Genomic DNA, 20,254 nt, shown 5'->3' on the forward strand with positions numbered 1-20,254 from the left:
TACGAATGTTTAATTGTGAATGGATTAAAAAGCAGTAAAGGATGTTTTCCAGTTAGTGTACTGGTACATCATCTTACATTCAAAGTATATAAAGAGTCTTTAGAGTGATTTGGTCTGACAATAGCCAGCTGTCATTTCTCCTGAGCAGAGTATCTTATCAATCATCCTTTCACAATTCAGAATTTATGGAGCAATTTTTGTTTTATTTTTGTCTGAAACCTCTTCATAAGAAAACCTTTAAATATGGTTAAATAAGCCTGCAGTTCTGTGAATGTTTACCTGAACGTGAACGCCAAAATAGAAAGTGGAAATACTTCTAAGTAGACATATTATCCAGGAGTGAGCTCTATATGGAAAATGTTTAGTTTCTGCTTCTTGATCGTGGCAGTACTAATCGGTATTTTCAGCACTTCTTCAGCTATAAAGTCTATTTTACTTGAAAATTTACCATTCTAAAGCTTCTGCTTTACCATTCTAAATTTACCATTCTAAAACTTCTGCTTTAGTTTCAAGATTTTGGAACCAATGACGTCCACAGAGAGAAATTAAAAGGTTGGGTTAAATTTGTGCAAATGGAAAGTTGTTACCTCAGAAAGGATGTTCCAGTTACATTCCCAGTGAAGTAGTTACTATGGTAGTGGAATCTGATACAGTTGCTTCTGCAGGGAATAGTAACTTTGAACGCAGCATGTGAAGAAGTAAAGCATAAAAAGTACTGGGACAATATAAAGGCAAACATATTGGGACCTCTGGCCTCACAGGCAGAAGGTCTCTGATTATCAAGTGCTGAGACGAGGACAACAGGAGAGAGCTATTGTTTGCGAGCTCTCCTGTGGCATTACACTTATCATTGCTGGAAACAAGACGCTTAGCTTGACACCAGTCTGTTTCAGTGTGACTCCTTTTTTTAGTAATAATTATATACTATTCTCAATTAAGTTTTAAGGAATCTGACATATTTTTCAATGGGGGGGCAGGTTGAAGGAAAACCCTGCTTTTTTATGTGAGGAGAAAATACCTCAAATTCAGAACAACATAAATTCCTCTCAATTAGAAGAAAATATGATACTTGAGTGTTTTATATGATTTGGAATATTTTAATTTAGAGATTATGCTGAAGCGGTATCTGTATTTTCCATCTGTAAGTGCGCTATGCCATCACTCTATAAATGAGTAACACATATTCATGGCATAAGTCAGGATAACCAATCTTCCTCTTGATGATTTTATATCATGTGATAATGCTAACACAATCATCGGGTTTAATTAGAAAACAGAACTGTTTTCTAAACACAGAATGATCAAGAGCTCTGCTTATTTGTATAATGTTGAAACTCAATACATCACAGAACTGTCACTGACTATTAGAAGCGCATTAGCAACCACAATGGTACCCCAATACGAGCATGAATACACCAACTGCACAGTCCAATGAAATATTGTTTAAAATGAGCATTTGAGTTATTGACAGACTGAAGAACTCTGTATAGGATGGCACTCTTCTTCAAATATATACTTGCCATAGTGAAACACAGCCACTATACTTACTGGCCCCGATCTGTCAGATCCAGAGTAGAAAAATATAAAATAGTGGCTTATTAATTCTTCCAAATATTGACAGGTGTCAGTGTAGCTTGTTGTACAGCAATTATCTATCATATGCTGTACAGCAATTATCTACCATATGTTATGTTACAGATTGTGGGAACAGTCCTAAACATGTCTACTTGGAAGTAAGTCCCCCATTTTATTCAACCGGGCTTATTTCCAGAAAAGTAACTTCCACTGCATTTTTTCAATGAAGGCAAATGCCACTGATATCAGCATTGCTTTATATGTTGTTATCCAGCAATTCAGATTAGCTCTTTTCCTTGTTCATTGGTTTGTAATGAAATTAGTAATCACATGTCACCTGTGGATTTCATTAAACTGTTTTATTATACAACCTAAAAATCAAGACCTCTTATGAGCTGGTATTCGAGAATACTTAGATGATGTATTCAGAGATAATCTTCCACTAACCAGGTTAGACAAGAACCATATATATTAATAGTTTAAATGACTACAGAACTTTGTTGGGTTAAAAATGCTTTTTCAATTGATCTCGTATTCTAACCTATTCCGATTCTTCAGAGGGCACACTAGCACAAAGCCCCAGTGAACCACCCACCACGTTAGCCACTGAACCACGGGACCTCTCCACCTGCGCTATCAATTGGATTAAAAAACACACACAAGGAACGTCGATTACAACCGTGGGAGTATCAATGGAATCTCCTCCCAACAAAGCTGCGTCAAGCGAGGCTCAGCGCTGTTCTTTGCCCAGGCGCTCAGGAATCGCCTCGTGATCTCCTTTTGTGCGGGAAGGGGGAGGTTCCAGAGCGGAACGGTGTCACTGTGGCATTCTACAGGGGAGGAGCCGTCGGACGCGAGCCCGGGGCGGAGCCAGGCCGCGGTGTTGGTATACAAAGAAAAGCTGCTGCACGTTGCCGAGTGGAAGCCGCGCCCTTCCTTCTCTGCCCCGCCTCCTCCGACGTCACAGCATTCCACCCTCAAAAGCAGAGGCGGCGCGAGTCGTTCTCCAGACCTGTCCGCCACGTTCTTCGAGTGTATATTTCTGCTGTGTGTCTTTCAAAGCTAGCCAGGCATCAAAGACACGTACCTCACCCGAGATTTTTTTTTTGGCTTGTTTATTTAATAAGAGAACGATAAATTATTGTTTTATATCGGGTTTTTTTTGTTTAAAAATTGGACTTTTACATTTATTTATTTGTCCACGGAGGCCTTTTTCATTGTTAAACGTCCAAGGAATTTTCGTTGCTGTTTTCTTTCTCTTCGGAGACGCAGTTTAATTACGGTCTTATCAAAGATTCCGAAAGAAGCTCCCGCACGTCTAGATTACGCGCTTCGTTGATTAAGGTAAACATCAGCGGTTGGAATGTTTCTCTGGTTTGGGGAGTAGCTAGGAAGGATTTTCAGGAGGATGGAATTGTTTAAATGTATACGGTTTTGTTATGTAAGATTGTGGAGATTAATGTGTGTGTGGGGGGGGGGGGGGCGGCCAGTTCTGCTGCATCCTAGCAGTGGTTTAAAAAAGACCCACATTGCAGCTGCTGGTGCAGTCCTGTCTTGTGACTGATTTGCATTTTTTGCCATTTCACATTCAGGGATCTGGTTTTGGGAGTGGGAGACAGCAAGGAGTGATGAGGAAAAACTAGAGGAAACAGCAGAGGCTAACCTAAAGACAGGGAATGTGCAACCCTCAACTGGGTTGCATCATATTGAGAATCCGGCAGGGGTGGAGTTGGTGCGTTTTCGAGGTTTCAGGCAGAATAGCCGTGTGTACATACGCAATCTACGTTTCCGTGCAAATTGATTTTCATTACTTCATTTCATTTTCACGCTTTGTGAAGTCAACATCTCCGGTCGGAATTGGTTATCTCTAAAAATGCTAAACGGGCACATGTCTGGATTAGGGGAGGGGGGAAGCCAGGTGATGGTTTTGTGAGGTTGGCTAAAATCCGTTTGGGCAAGTAATGTGGCTTTTGCGGGCTCCGGCCCTTCCCAGGCCGATCTTCGCCTCCCCGGCGGCGTGGGCTCCGGCGCTGTAGCCAGAGCTTATCTTTGTTCTGCTGTCTTGTACTTTTCCTTCCTCCCCCTCCCGCGTCTCCCGCCCTTCGCTGCTAGTACTTTTCCACTCGCCTGGCTGCCGATGAATCAGCCGCCGGTGAACAGCAGCAATAGCAGCGGCGGCGGAGGCTCACGTGATCCCGTTGGGGAGACCACTGCAGTATTGACGCTTCCCTTTTACCTTCGCAGACGAGGCAAGTCAAGCAGCCAAGGACAAAAGATCAAGAGGCAGCCGGGCGCTTCCACAACCCCCGTTAATTGACTTGCCTGTTTGACCTGGTATCAAAGGGGGCATCCTGGATCCCGTCATGACCAAAGCTGAGATGGGCAAGCTCAATACTTCCCCTGATGAAGACAGCAGCAGCTACAGCTCCAACAGCAATGACTTCAACTACCCCTACCCATCCAAACCAGATCCTAAGAGGTCAGAGAGCTTCCCCAGTTTCTTTTGGTTCTAAGTTGCAGTCCACCTCTCCTGCAGACCTCTCAATTCTTTAATCAGAAGTGTATTTCAGCTTTGATTTCTGGCTTTTTAAAGTCTATTTTTAATGTTTACATGCACCATAAACATCAGAAATCGTTTTCAAATCTTTTTATGGCCACACAAATCCTGCAGTTATTCAAAAAAAATATAATCGTTGAATTCATTAGAAGCTGCAACTGAGATAGTGAAAACCAAAATAATTGATATTTTAAAAGTGGAAAACTTGATTATACTTAACCCCCCCCCCCCCCCCCCCCGCTTCTTCTCACAGCCATTATCTAGACATGGATCCAGAGAACCAAAACTTTTTACTTGAATCCAATCCTGGGAAGAAGAAATATGAAACTGAATATGTAAGTATGCATCAGTTTTTTTTAATATAATCACATTTTGCCCCAACTACTTACATGTGACTAAATCAAAGTATTCTTTGTACAAAGGAAAGTGTTTCTCAAATACTCTCTCTCTCCCCCATCCTTTTTCACAGCATCCAGGTACTACTTCCTTTGGAATGTCAGTATTTAACCTCAGCAATGCTATTGTGGGTAGTGGCATCTTGGGGCTGTCCTACGCCATGGCAAACACAGGAATTGCTCTTTTTGTGTAAGTATTACCTATGAAAATTCAAGTATTATGTTGCTGGTATTTGTGCAAGTTAATTCTGAAACCAGTTGCTCTTCTAAAGTAGCATCAAGCCTAAATGATCATTTGGGGAGAGAAAAAAGTAGCTGCAGTTAAAGAAAAAAAACCAAACTTTTTTGAGAACTTGAATACAAACTGGTAATCCCACTGAGATAGAGGGGACTACGGCTTTAATCCTGTACACATTAACTGGAAATAAACTTATCACATTCAGTGGAAATTGTAGCCAGCTCCCATTCATGATTAATCAGAAATAAGTCAATTTTAAACATAAGACATAATTCAGCCAAATTGAAGGGGAGGTTGGCCATGTTTACACTTCTCCCATTGAAATAATGGGGTTCAAATTGTTTAACTTTGGCTGAAACATTCTGCATGAACCTGTTCACATGCAGACTGAATAACTTAAAAATATTATTTGTTCCACTTTCATGTGATCAGAAGCCCAACTCACATACATAGTTATCAGTTGGGAATCATTGTAAATCTTTCAGCATTATAAGTTATGTTTTCCCATTTTAGGAGTGCAGTTCTATGCAATGTTACTGCAGTGGAAATTCACTGATCTCAGTTGGCTTATACTGAAGTAAAACTGCATAAGATTGCACTTTAAATGAAGGAATGTTAACCTGCAGTCATTTTTAAATACCTGCTTTATGCATAGTGTTTGAAAACTACGCATTTAGCATGAAAGTGGTTTTTAAATGTGCCTTTCTGTCTTCTCAGGTCCCTCAGAACGGCTCACTGATGGTCCGTCTGAGATGTCCAACATGCAATATGCTGGTAATGTTACTGCTGCCCCAGAAACAAACTGAAGTGTGAAAGCACATTTTGGTGTATGGCATTTATTCACTTTTTTCAAATAACTTTATATCCATATAAAATATAAATTTTAAAAAAGTAAAAATGTGCCATACAGTTTGAGAGAGGAGAAAATTATTTGGCTTTGTTATGTGCCAGTTCATGCTCCAGGAAAGTTTTGCAGTGGTTACAACATCATCAGCACAATGCATGTTAGCAGTTCTTTAGGAAGGGTGGCACCTGATCCAAAACCCATTTCAGAAAATTGCGGGGTTCCCATTGATTTCAATGTGTTTTACATCTGGCTATTAGTACTGTACTTCACAGAGCTCAGTTGCCTTTCTTTCCTGCAGAAATGCTTCCTATCTGTAATCTGACATATACCTGGGAGAATCTACTTGAACAATGTGAGATTTATATCTCAGTAAAAGTGCATAGGATTAGGATGTTGGGACTCAACATGGCTAAATCTGGTCTAGAGATGATTGTTTAATAATCAGGACTACACAACCTGATGAAGTAAAAGGTTTGAGAGCAGGTTGTTTATGATAAATGCTCACATGCCTTTTAATTTTATAGACCTCCTCCTGTAGCTAGAAATTGGACGTGAATTTCCAATTAAGGCACCAATTCAAGTTAGCTATATACAGGTTGCAAAAAGAGAAGCAACCTTTTATTTGAGTTGGCATAAAATGGCCTAGTTTACTTTCTTAGGTTAGATAGATGATGAAAGAATACTGAAGAATTTAAACTACTGATAGCAATAAACTGCTATCAGTGCAATTCCTATACAGATTTACTCCACTCTAAGCCCGTGGAAATCAGGGGGTTTATACTGGAGTAACTCTGCATAGGATTGTACTGTATGTAAGTGCCATCCCTAACAAATGGCTTCTTCATTAGAACTAGTTTTCCTATTAATTGCAGTCATAAGCCCAAAAAGTAAATGGGTCAGTGTGATCTGATGCACAAACATAATCAACATAATGTTATTCAAACTACTTTACACCTCAGACTTAACGATACTTAGGAATCTCAAATACATATTCCTTCAGTAAGAATTGAGCCAGTTTAATAATTTAAGATTGAAATAAATATTGGATGCAATCCAGCAATCAGTTCTTTATATTTAAATTCCATTTAAATGAGCAAGATTTAAGTTCAGTTTAAATTAGCAAGATTAATGCAATTCAATAACTTTATTATTAAATTGCATTAATGTGGCAGGAAGCCCAATTAATATTCTTCAACTTATCAGCATCAGATGTATTTTATTGGAAGTGTTATCTTCAAACAGTGTGGTGTTCATGTATTTTGGACTGCCAATATTTTGTGGATTATAGCTATAGAGTAACTGTCTATTTCATTCCAAAATATTATAATTCTTATGCCAGCATTGAATCTTTAGAACTGTAGCCATGTTTATATTATTATATTTTAATTTAATATTTAATTTGGGCAAGTTAGCACTGATTTCTGTGGAAAAGCTGATAACATGATTAAACCATTGTTTAAACAAAAAAGAATTAAAAGTGTTTCACTTTGGCAGAATTGAGTCCTGAATGCTAGGTAGTCTTGATGCACTTTATATCTGCATTTATTTCATTTCAATCAAAGTTAAATTTGTAATTTTAATTTTTTTTTTTAGAATTCTTCTAGTCTTTGTGTCAATATTCTCTTTGTATTCCGTTCACCTCCTTTTGAAGACTGCTAACGAAGGAGGTATGATGATACTGCAATTTATAGACCAGATTTTTTTTTCTCTGTCTAACTTCCAAGCTTACCACTATCCTGTTTTCTGGGGTTACAGGATCTCTGTTATATGAACAGTTAGGAATGAAGGCATTTGGCATGGCCGGGAAACTCGCAGCATCTGGCTCAATCACAATGCAGAACATTGGAGGTGAGGGCTTTTGAATGCTGTGTCCTTCTAAAAATTGTTACGAAACCCATTTTTCTCTGTTGTAATGAAACAATGTTGTCACATCAAATGCTTCAATTAATGACGAAATGGTATTAATGAAGCATGTTTTGTGACTCTTCAGCATATATCATATTCTAAATTTATAATGATCTACAATATTATTCACCTGCAGCTATGTCAAGCTACCTCTACATAGTGAAATATGAGTTACCATTGGTCATCAAGGCATTTATGAACATCGAAGAAAACACAGGGTAGGTCTTAGCAGAGAAACTGTTAGTAGAACCAGAAATGGGCATTGTAAATACTGTCTCTGGGGTCCTCTGTTGCAAGTGTAACTTCTTACCGAGAGGAGGAGATCACCAGTAAGCCCCTGTTACACCAGCCAACTTCTTAAGTACTTTATTTGTCCTATGAGCTAGCCTTTACTAGAAAAGGGGTTCGGAAAAAGTCTTTTGCTTTGACAAAATAATGATCAATAGCAAACTGGATAAGTGTTTTTTTCTTTATCAAATCCTACTTTGTTTTGAAAGTTTACTTATGATACACTTCTGTACTCTGGGGTTTGTGTGGTTGTTGGAAGCCAGTACTCATAACATTTTTGCAGATTACCTGTATGCAAAATGTCACTGTAGAAGTAATGATACAACTGTGAATGTGATTCTTGCATCAGACGCTGATATTTGTATTCATGAGTGAACTATATCCTGAATTCTGAAATCATACAGTTGCATAGCATATTAGGACTTGCTCTGTGTGTTACCTTAAGTTTGGTCAGATTTCCACATAGTTCTAGCAATCCAAAGAAAGCAGAACTATGTTGGAACACACTAACTGGAAATAAACTTATCACATTCAGTGGAAATTGTAGCCAGCTCCCATTCATGATTAATCAGAAATAAGTCAATTTTAAACATAAAAGACATAATCCAGCCAAATTGAAGGAGAGGTTGGCCATCAACACCATTGATTTTATTAGTATTTTGAAGACACTTTTCTAGTTTTGCATAACTTTATCAGGATTGTGCTTAGTGAGTTTCATCCAAGAATAAAAATGAGTAGGATTTTTTGATACAGTGGTCCAAATTTCGTAGGAAATGATCATTCCATGTGTGGGATGTATCACCCACATATGATAAGAGTGTCGTCAGGCATTACAGAGTCTTGATTTTCTTACTCCTTCTGTGTGTGGCATGAATACACACACAGGTACTAAATAAGGCATTAATGCAAGTAAGAGGTTGGTGCCTGCTTCCCTTGTACCCATCCATCCCTCCCATCTCTGCTCAGTCCAGGAATGTTAGCTTGCATTGCTTGATTAAACTGAGACGGAGGGCTTAACAGCCTCCTTGTGTGTTTGAGCAATGGGACTGTGCTTCCGGTAGTGTTCAAAGATTGTCCCAGTGCATATGTCCAGTAATTCCTATTAAATGTGACACCAGCTGTAACCCTAAAAACAGTTTCCTGGAAATTTATTATTTATTTATGTCATTTATAGTCCGCCTTTCTCACTTAGACTCAAGGCGGATTACATAGTGTGAGATGTAGCAAGGACAAGGGCAGGCATTTCCATATGGTGTCAAGGACATTTCAATAAACAATGTCATAGGGTAAATGAATACAAGTTTACAAAGACATAGCATTAGCAAGAATCCAATACGGTATTGAAGAATTGCTGAAACAGAACATAATCAATTCTAGAACTGACATTAGACAACATGAAGTACAAGTAGTATATAGGAGTACATATCTAAAGCAACAGATAATATATAAGGCAACATAATGGTGAAGTCTGTGGTTCCTAACTCATTAGCAACACATCTGGGACCCCCTGTTGAATGACATGGGATTTACTTCTGAGTAGACAGGCTTGTTCCCAATGCCTCTTGGCATTGTGTAAATGTATTCTATAGTAGAAAGATTTTTCCCTGATCCCCAAGACCAAAGATTCAATAATTTACTAGCACTGTGATCCTATGCTAGCACTTTGCTCTAAATTCCTTTGAAGTACTTTTAAAATGACTGAAAGAATAGGATTGTTTTGAATTATAAATCCACACCACCTGACCAGAATATTTTTAAGAAACCAGTGATGTGACATGAAACTGCCCCACATTCTTCTTCTGCCTTAGCGTTCTGTAAGTACTAAGGTTGTTCCATATTTCCATATTAGAATATATTAAAACGGCATTTAGGCCATCATCCACAATACAGTTGATATGTTTTTTGGATCCTTCAGTTATGTTGAAAGTGAGTAGTCCTGGCTTCAGCGAAATTTGCTTCCACGACTGTGCATGATTGTATGGACATTAGTTCTGTTTTCTTTAGTGGGGCTTATTTCTCATTAGACTGTGTGCAGGATTACAGCTCTAGGACTGTGGCCTTAAAAATGCAAATGGTGTTCAAAGCCATGTCAAGGATTCTGTTTCAGACAGTCTTTGCATGACCTTTGTATAGTTAATGCCACTTCTACACTTGCTTCCATGCTGGTCCCAGTATAGATGAAGTACAATTGATAGCTTGGCTAGCAGTCTTCCAAGAGCTGGACACTGCTTGCACTATTACTAACCATGAAAGCAGCGGCATTTGACATGGATGGGCAGTGAGAGTAAATGCAGTAGTGGCAACCAGATTGTCGGTTGTGCTGAATGGCCCTTGGCTTTTGACCAAATGCCAAAAAAAATCAATTTAGGGCAAAATGCTGGCTAGAAAGGAAGCTCTATTAAATTCAGTATCACTGCTTTTTGAGTAAATGTGCTTAAGACCTAAAGTGTTACGTCTTCTTTATTGAGAACAACAGAAATGGGCATTGTATGAAATGGGTTTTGAAGAGTGTTAAATAGGAACAAGAACGCTTGTGCATGCAGCACCCCTGAAATTGTTGTGCTAGTCCGGAATACTAGTATGTGATCGCCGTGCAGTGCTTTAACTGTAACTTGTATTTCTTTTCTTACAGACAATGGTATCTGAATGGTGACTACTTGGTCCTGTTGGTATCCTTGGTGCTTATTCTTCCTTTGTCCCTGTTGAAAAATTTAGGTAAGTAGGTATTAATTTTCATGTAAGCTTAACGTTGAGTGAGAATAGTAATCCTCTTTAGTATTCACATGAGATGCCTTTCAAGTAGACGCCATTTCTGCTCCATTGTTTCACCCATGCTGATGTAAACACACAAGTAGTTTTCTGAAGCTCCAATTTGTGTATACCAAAAATGTGTAGTATTCTATTTAAAGTGTTGTTTGGCTACATTGTGAAAGCACAGGATGGAGGGATTTGCACCATGCCCAGCCTAACCAACTATTAAGTCATACCTGTTTCTGTAAATCCAGTTGACTTAACCCACTCTGGTAGTTTTGCAAGCTAGACACCGGAAATGTGATTATTCAAAAGAGCTGTAGGATTCAATCCATTTTGGATTCCTTTCAATGAACAAGCCTCTTATAGTCTTATCTGTTATACAGGAAATAAGTTTAAGTTAAACACAACAGCCTAAAACGTTTTATTGTTATAGGTTATCTGGGTTACACAAGTGGATTTTCCTTACTGTGCATGGTCTTCTTTCTGATCGTTGTAAGTATTGGAGATTTTTATTTTATATTTGTAAAATATTAATGAAATTGAGAATGCAGGACTTCTAAAACCAATTATCCCATGAAAGTAACAGGGTTGTTCTTGCTTGTTCTTTGCTAGGTCATTTGCAAGAAATTTCAGATTGATGTTTGTGGACTGGATTACAGTATGGTTAATGAAACTCTGAATGCCACCTTAGAACATCTTTCAACTGCGGCAAGTTTTCATGGAACAACACACAATATAACTGATGATGACATGTGCACACCAAAATATTTCATCTTCAATTCACAGGTAAGGTTAAGGAACAGCAAAAAATCTGTATGTGCTGATTAGAAGTTTGATCATTTATTTTTCAAAGCCTCATTGAGCATAGGAGTTCTTATACTTTTAGAGGGTTTTTTTTTTACAAGAGCACTGTTCACACTTGAGTCAAAATGTGTTTAAAGCTGACCTTGTTAAATGGGAGCCGATAAAGTCTCATTCTGAGCAGAGTTAAACCCCTCTGAAGCTGTTGCGGTCAGTGTTTACAATGACATTGTTAGACAAGTGAAAGCACTCTTTGAGAGCAGACAGCCTTGGCCAACAGGGCAGCCAATCACTCACAGTGTAGTCCTAAGCAGGGTTACACCCTTCAGTATCAGTTGACGTCAGCAGAGTTAGAGAAGGGTGCGATTCTTCTTAGGATTGTTCTGTGAAGCACGTAGTGGATGTTGCTCATTTTGTTGTTAACTGTTCAGCAAATCACACTTTAAATTTCACTACATCAAACCATGTCGAATAAGCATCATATATGCTTCTGGTTAGGAAATGGATGTTTGAGTAAACTTCATACAAGTACACAGTTGATCATCGGACACAATCCATATCTACTTAGTTATCTGGTCGAGGACTGTAAATAAAATGAATTGAATATCCACTTAGTTTAGTAACAAAGCATTCATTGATTTAAATGAACTATGATTATTTTTCTGACCAGTGACTGAGTAAAGTAGGTCTCCATGGATAGCTAGTTTAATGAAGAGACTGATTTAATTTTTTTAAAGATGCACATTTTGCGTATTATGAAGGTATTCATTAATGCATCTGTTATGTTTTCCAGACTGTCTACGCTGTACCGATCTTAACTTTTTCCTTTGTCTGCCATCCTGCTATTCTTCCCATTTATGAAGAACTGAAAAGGTAAGTTTTACACATTTCACAAGGCATATTTCATAGAAAACAAAAAAGATGTGGCAGCGCATACTTCAGAAATAATAGCATAAATAATAAGTAATGCTTTTATTTCCTTTCAAATACAGCCGAAGCCGTAGAAGAATGATGAAAGTGTCCAACGTTTCATTCTTTGCCATGTTCCTCATGTACCTTTTGGCTGCTCTCTTCGGCTACTTGACATTTTATGGTAAATAGCCTGCTTCTGCATGTTTGTGTTCTTGTAGGCATTTTGGGCATGGCCCAGCTAAAAAAAAAACCTTCTTAATAAAATGTTGATTTCAATTAAATAAATGTGAGATTAATAGTCCCATTAAAAGCAATGAGTCTTAAAAGTGTGTAAAAGTATTAATCGTGTTTCCAGGGAGTTGTGTGACCCACAGCTTGAGAGTAATTTTCATTCTGTGCGGAGTTCTTCTGTAGCAATGCAGGTGTCAGCAGAATTTAGCCCCTGGTTTTTATGTTTAATAAATCCATGTAAAGAAAATTGCATGTTTCCTTTCTTTTGCCTTTTTGATTTTCCTAGACGGGTGGCAGGACAAGAGGGATATAACTTACTAGTGAGAGGAGGCTTTCTGCTGGGCAGCCTCCACTCTGACTTAAGAGCAAGCATCTGTCTCCATTTCTCTTTGAGCAATTGCAAGAGATGTGTAGGGGAAAGATACAAGAGGGTAGACGGCAGTCTTTAGTAGGCTAGTATCATATCAATAGGCTTGTCCTCAAGCACAAACCACTTTAAATTGTATTTATTGAAACCCCAATATGACCATCCAGCTTTCAGTGAGGGCTGAGAGGCGTACATTGTCATGTACCTTCCATATTTAATACTTCACCCGCACAGGATAATGACAAAAGTTACAAAAGTAAAAAATTCCTTCGTAAAACAAAAGTGCTTATCAATATGATTCAGAATGTAGAATTTTGTCTACTTTGGACACTATTAAACAAAATTGAAAAGACTAGAATATGTATAAACTCATTTTTCTAGATTTACAGTGCCATGTTGCAATTTACAATTCTGTTTGGGAAGTAATTGGCATCCATTTAAGTAATTGTGCAGGGATTTTACCAATGTGTTCTTCTCTACTAATGCTGACTACTGTTCACTTAAAATGCAGGGAGTGTTGAGCCGGAGCTACTTCATACATACTCTAAATTGCTGGGATCTGATATTCTTCTCCTTATTGTCCGTTTGGCTGTCCTGATGGCCGTCACCCTTACAGTGCCAGTTGTCATTTTTCCAGTAAGTGGCTTTACTTGGGGAGGGGTGGGGCTTTCCCTGGGGGTTTTTTTTTTGCTTTTTGAGAAAAATCCTACTGTTCAACCTACCATTAAATTATTTTTGTGTTAATCAAAAATACTGTATTCCCTATTAAATTGAAGTATTATTACATTCCAGTTGCTGTTAATTTCTCTTTGAACTGAAGTTACTTCTGAAATCTAGCAGATGGAGTGCTTGTGCGCCAAATACCCTACTTGTTTAAACAGAAAAAAATAAATTTGCATATGTAAAAATAAACATAATTTTTGTGCTCCATTGTAATTAAGAAGCATGAAATTCATTACTTTGGAATATAAGGAGGGGCTGTGGCTCAGTGAAAGAGCCTCTGCATTGAATGCAGAATGTCCAGGTCGAATCCAGCATCTCCCGTTCAAAGGACCAGGTGGAAGATGTTGTAAAAAATCTCTGCCTGAGACCCTAGAGAGCTACTGCCAGTCCGTTCAGGCTGTATTGACCTTGATGGACTGATTCAGACTTGACAGTCTGATTCAATATAAGGCAGTTTCAGATGTGTTCAAACAAATAACACTGACTGTACTATATAACTTTTTCCTCTCTTCTAAGAGAGATATAAAAGTAACCCCCCGGTACACACACGCACAAACATGCACCATTCTGTTTTCTTTCTGCTGTCTCCAATTTATGAATTTTTTTCTTAGATATTTTTATTTAAATGCCCCTTTATGAATGTGTCGTGACTAAATAAAACTTCATGTTTTACAGATCCGCAGCTCCATCACTCAGTTGTTGTGCGCAGGGAAGGAATTCAGTTGGTTGCGACACTGCGCTATCACAGTGGCTCTCTTGATATTTACCAACGTTCTTGTAATCTTCGTTCCCACCATTCGAGATATATTTGGGTTCATTGGTGAGAGTTCTTTTGTTACTAATGTTCTTTATTAAAGCTTTACAAAATAACTGAATAATAAACAAAGGAATGGAATATTTTGATAAAATTCCATTTTTTTTAATACAGGTGCATCTGCTGCTGCCATGCTGATCTTTATCCTGCCATCAGCTTTCTACATTAAACTTGTGAAGAAGGAACCTATGAAATCAGTACAGAAGATTGGGGTAAGCACAGAGGAATGCTCACAGTAATTGACCATCAAGACCATTGCTTCCTAGAAGCACTGCTGACACACACACACCCCTCCCAGACCATCTCCCTTATGATCTCATTTTCCAATGCTGCCTGTGATCATTTGGACAGCTGTTTTTCTGCTTTGATTCCCACTATTAATTTGCTTTATAAGTAATTGGGTATCTGAAATTGCATCTTGCAATCACAGAGCTCTTGATATTAAATTACACTACTATCTTGAATTGCAAACAGGTGCATTTGGAATAGAAGTATGCATGATCACAGACACTTTAATGAATTGTGCTTAACTTCTTTATTTAACTAATAGTTCAACAATGAGGGATGCTTAGCTTCATGCAATCTCTCTAGTGCTTCTGCAGATCTACATACTATGATTGCCTTTACTGTACTGAGCTGTCTGGAATGCTGGAGCAAAGCTCAAACTTTGATCTTCTATGGGTCTGTCCAGTTAGCTTCACTGCAGCCGTCCTTTGTGATTAAGTATTTGTCCTTCATTTGTATTGTCATCAGTCTAACATGGAACTGTATCAAATATATTGTTTCAAAAGTAAGTTCCATGCAAAGGAATGAATTGAAAACAGATCTCAGCTTAACATCCTGATCCATAACATATTACATGGAAGCAATAGCTGTTAAACATCAATGAGATTTATGTCTATGTATTTAGAATGAGGGTTCCAGTTAGTTTAATATCTGATACTCCAGGTTGTCAAGATTGAACCAAAAAACTATGAAAATAATTTTAGGATTCAGTAACCAATCTGAGCTTTGAAGACAGACACCCAAGTATGGCTTCAGTACGAAGGACTTGTTTACTCACAGACACACAAAGCCAGAGTTTTCTTGTATCATTGCACTTCGTGCCCGTTGAAGCAAGATGCCTTGAACTGCAGCAAGGAACATACGAATAACACCCAGCTTTCTGACCATTGCTTAATTTATTTGCATAACAGCCTGCTTCTTCCTAGTGAAAGAATACTTTTGTGTTTTGTCTTTGTAGGCTCTTCTTTTCCTGCTCAGTGGCATGTTTGTGATGACCGGAAGTATGACTTTGATCATTCTGGATTGGACCCACAATGCTTCTTCCAATGGCCATTAACTGTCCCCTTCAGACTCCAGTGCTCATTCAACCATCTCCTGATAGAGAGAACTTCTTACCTTGTTTGTAGTTCTGCTTCCTTTGAAATGCAGATTCTTTGATGCTGGTTCTTCTGACTGCAGAATAGATGGACTTTTCCAGGGGGAAAAAGGAGCTATTCTGTGCAATGGGAATGGACAGTAACATCAAACCACTGAATCTTTGGCTGAGGGAAGTGACTATTTATTCCATTCCAGAGAATGGACAGCTGTCTCTGTAAAATTTTATCAAGCCAGATATTTGGCTTTTGTCATTGTTACTTGGATATTTTATTATTTACTTGAATGTGCCTAATGGAAACAATTGATGTGAGAAATCAGTTAGTTTACAGCAGAGAAGGGCGTAAGCTAACGAATGAAAGTAACAGAGAAAAAAACATAATTATTTTTGTACCAAAAATTTTATGGACCTCAAAAGCACTATTTTGACTTTAAGAAAACGTTTTGTAAGTTGATGATCCAAATAAGGGTAGAAAGAAACCTATAAACTGTCTAATCAGTGTTCTAAATTCAACAAGTGTGCCTTTCTATAAAGGCATAACTTTAAAAAGTATATTTTGGGCCATGAGAAATTATTTTTTAAATCTATTATGCTAAAGGTCACCTAATGTGGAAGTCTTAAAATTGTGACTGAGTTCTGTATGTGACTTGGTTATCCTAAAACTAAAACCAAACAAAAACCCCAATGTTAATTTAGCTAATTCAACCAACATAAACCTTCATATTTTCTTGAAAGGAGATGTTTACTCAAATTACCATGTTGTGAAAGATTTCATACCATCAAAATGGGTTATGTAGCAAACACAGCATCCAGTCAAGGGAGTGCTACAAACAAGCCTTTGAAATTCATGTAAGCTACAGAGGACCAGTATTTGGCAAGTAGCATAATAGGGGAATAGAACAGTAATTAGCATTTCTCCTCTTGAGGTACTCAATAGTGCAATTAGATAAAATGGAAAAATTTTCATTCAGTTGCAGTTATCTACCAAATAATTTGTCATTAGCTGCTATATGAAGTCTCCATCTTCATTGATGGGGAATTCTTATTGGCAGTGCACAATCCAGTAACAATGTTACATATTTTTGCTTTTTTATTTGTTTTGAGGTTATTTGTAACAAGTAAATGTGAGGTCCTGTTATCGTTTACTAGCAGTACAGTATTCTCGAACTGTACAATCTTTTTTTAGCATCAAGTTTTCATCCATTATTGAATTTTAAATTATTTTATTCTGTGCTCCTCTGAACATGTAATATATATATTTTACATTTTACACCAGGCTTTGGTGTAGGCAGCAGAAGTTCTCTTCATACGGCAACTGGGATCCCTAACATGACTGATATTGTACAGTAGCCTTTTTTTAACAGGAAAAAAGATCGTGTCAGACAAGATAGTCATCTCAAGTTTATTTGTTTCTGAAGTAGATGAATGCTGTTGAGACTTAACTAGTTTTCTAAAGAAGCAGGTGCTGTGCAGTGTGTATTAAAAGCACGCTCTTTCCCTGCACATTGATAGATTCCTGCAGGACAAAACAGAACTCTGCTTTCCCCCATCCTTCCTCTGCTCAATGTGCTTGTCCATTATCATTCAGGGGAGATCTGTGCACATCTCCCATATCCCCTCTGATTGGTCAAAGAATGGCCAGTGGAGGGGGTAGACATGATAGAGACACACGCAGACCTTTCAGTCACTGGACTGCACACCATTATGCAGCCTGAGTGCATGTCTCATGATTTTGTGCTGCGGAGAGGGAAAGGAGGACTCTGTTATGTTGCAATGGGATCCTTTTGTGCATAAGCATTGCACACGTGGGGCTCAAGTCTTAAAACGTTTATTGCTACAGCATGTTTGTTGCATCATTTCAGTCTCAGGCTGAAGATAGACGGTACTTGCCTAAGAGCACATTTGACATTGCTTGTTATACACAGATGCTACTGTAAGAATCAAGACAGGCAAGAATTTAAACATGTAGTATTCTGTGGACTGCTTTCATCTATGTTCCTCAGCCATAATAGTTAAGAAACCTAACTGCAGTAGTTGTTGGGTTAGAGGGAGCAAAATATGGCATGTAATTAGCTAATGCATTTTTTAACTGTAGGCCCATTTATAATATTTGGCAGATATCTACCATTGTCTAGATTTTAAAATCTAATAATGCAGATGTTTTGTTTGTATTTCTGCATGGCAACTGCTAGCCTCTAAAGCTGCTGTCCTGATTCCACTGAGATCAGTATCAATAGAAACCTGCCTTACTGAACAGTGACTGTAATTTTTCCTTAACTATTGTGAGTGGCTTGTAGTTTGACTTAAAGCCATCATCCTTGGCTGCACTGTAGTTGATTACCAGCCTGACCTGACCCATCATCTTTATTCTCAGAACCAGGGATCCATCTTCCATGGCTGTACATTTAATAACTTAAAACTTAATTTTGTTCCAAATACCCAAAACAACATTACACGGTTTCAAAGATGACAGGTTCATAAAGCAATTGGTTGGCCATTTTTATTTGTTCTGTGTCTTGGAACTATGATTGGCTTTGATGGGTCAGAATTCTATTATACATACCGAAGAAAATTAATGCTTATCTTTTTCTGCATATTTGACTAGTATAATGGTACTCAACCTTAATGCAGCAGATACTTTTTCCAGCAATGGACTTCATCACATTGCTGGAAGCATGTGTCAAAGTCTCCATTCAAATGGTATCTTTTCTTCCCTACCCATTACTGTGGCATTTTTTTAAAAAAAAAACCTAGCATGCTCAGAATCTTCAAGGAATCATTATGAGGTAGAAAACAAAGGGGCCCCAATTTCAGTATCTGCAAGGGAGCAAATAGCCTTTGAAAATTGCTTTATTGGGTGCTCTCAGCAGCTGGAAGAGTAATAAGTGAAAAATTACATTGTAGTATTTTGTGTCAATACATGAAACTTGGTCATTACTGGGGAAGTGATATCTGGAATGTATACTGTGAAACACAACTTTCTATAATATTTTGTGACTACAAAGTTCCCCAGCTGCTACAACTGAGTACCACTAGGCTAGATGGGCTTCTAGAGTCTGAACCTGTTGCTAATTGAACAGTTTGAAGGTTTCAGAGAATCACCTGAGCTAGCAGTTTCAGTATTATTTAAACCACTGTTTTGTCACCTCATTTTAAAATGACGGTCTTCCATGTTGTTTCATTGATAAAATGTAACATGTTATTTATAGAACAGTAACCTGTTGAAGTTAAAACCTATTTTTCAGTATTTATGGGTAGCCTCTGTACATAAATTATGTCTGTGTGTATATATTGTAAGTATATTGTATATAATGTAGGTTTGGGATTTTGTGTTCCTGTATATAATCTTTCATTATACTTGACAGCTAATGTGTTATGCCTGTGATTCATTCATGTTATACATCCAGGAAAGAGTCCTTAGATGGAAGTTTCCAGAGAAATGGTACTGGTGCATCAATTGAAATTCTGGGTACTCGAGTCGCATAAAGACTGTAACATTAAGATGGTGACAGGTACCCATAAGAACTACTTCAGGCACACCTGATAGTATTTGTAGCCCAAGGAGATTTTTTAAAACTGCATATCCCACATCATATCACAAAATTGCTTATGTAACTTCCCTGTGTTTCAAACGCAGTTTGCCATGTGTCATGAAGGCAGATGCTGCTGTTTGAAGAAAACAAGTTGAAAGTCATTTATTGGTTCACGGAACTAGTTTCATAGTTCTTTGAAGCCGGGCCATTGATTACAAGGGCTGTAATGTATACAGAGCTCCGTGAGCACTTGGGGTTTGCCACGGGGACGTCTTCCCCTTCGTAGGGGATGGCAAGCCTAACTGTGTGGAGCTTCTGATTGTGCCCTCTATTTATTACCAATGTGTACATTGCAATAAACATGTGAATCTTTGGAGTCTATGACGTTCAGGTTTTCAGAGTACAATTTGCCATAGATGATTTCAGTGACTGATTTTAATCTTATATATCAGGCCTTCGTGTACAGGTATAATTCTACTTTGTATATAGTGTGTATGTGTGTGTGTATATATATAAATATAGAAACACTGTATTGTTAGGTCAACAATTTAACCACAATTGTTGAAAGAAAGTGCTACACAGTTTCAATGAAACACTGTATGTTTTAACTAAAATAAAGATTATAATCTTAGATTGTGTGATGTGAACATTATTTCCTTACAGAAAATATATCATGTAGGATGGTGTACTTGAGTGGCTTTAGGATTCCAAAACAAAAATAATCATATAGCATCTTTATAAAGATTTAATATATTTACTGTGGCATAAGCCCTTGTGCAAGTTTATGCTGTGTTTAAGTTAAATTGGCTAGTATTGGGTAAAACCATGTGGGTGGATCAAAGAAGAATGTATTCCATAAGCAGAAATCTATAACTTCAGTTCCAATCCCATAGTTTGATTCAACACTTAAGTCTTCAAGGTGTCACCATGTTC

General features: G+C 37.9%; 1 protein-coding gene across 1 annotated transcript; it reads left to right on the plus strand.

Annotated features, from left to right (window-relative positions):
- Positions 1–2,600: 2,600 nt before the first annotated feature.
- SLC38A2 (solute carrier family 38 member 2) lies at positions 2,601–19,952 on the plus strand. Its single transcript, XM_054989204.1, has 16 exons — positions 2,601–2,919; positions 3,820–4,054; positions 4,386–4,467; positions 4,602–4,717; positions 7,206–7,279; positions 7,368–7,460; positions 7,654–7,735; positions 10,438–10,520; positions 10,993–11,051; positions 11,172–11,345; positions 12,154–12,233; positions 12,353–12,453; positions 13,382–13,506; positions 14,269–14,413; positions 14,522–14,619; positions 15,651–19,952. Exons 2-16 carry the CDS (start codon positions 3,939–3,941, stop codon positions 15,747–15,749), a joined length of 1,527 nt encoding a protein of 508 aa, XP_054845179.1. The 5' UTR covers positions 2,601–2,919; positions 3,820–3,938; the 3' UTR covers positions 15,750–19,952.
- The last annotated feature ends 302 nt before the right edge of the window (positions 19,953–20,254 follow it).

This window comes from Eublepharis macularius, chromosome 9 (genome assembly GCF_028583425.1).
Source record: "Eublepharis macularius isolate TG4126 chromosome 9, MPM_Emac_v1.0, whole genome shotgun sequence".
NCBI lineage: Eukaryota > Metazoa > Chordata > Lepidosauria > Squamata > Eublepharidae > Eublepharis > Eublepharis macularius.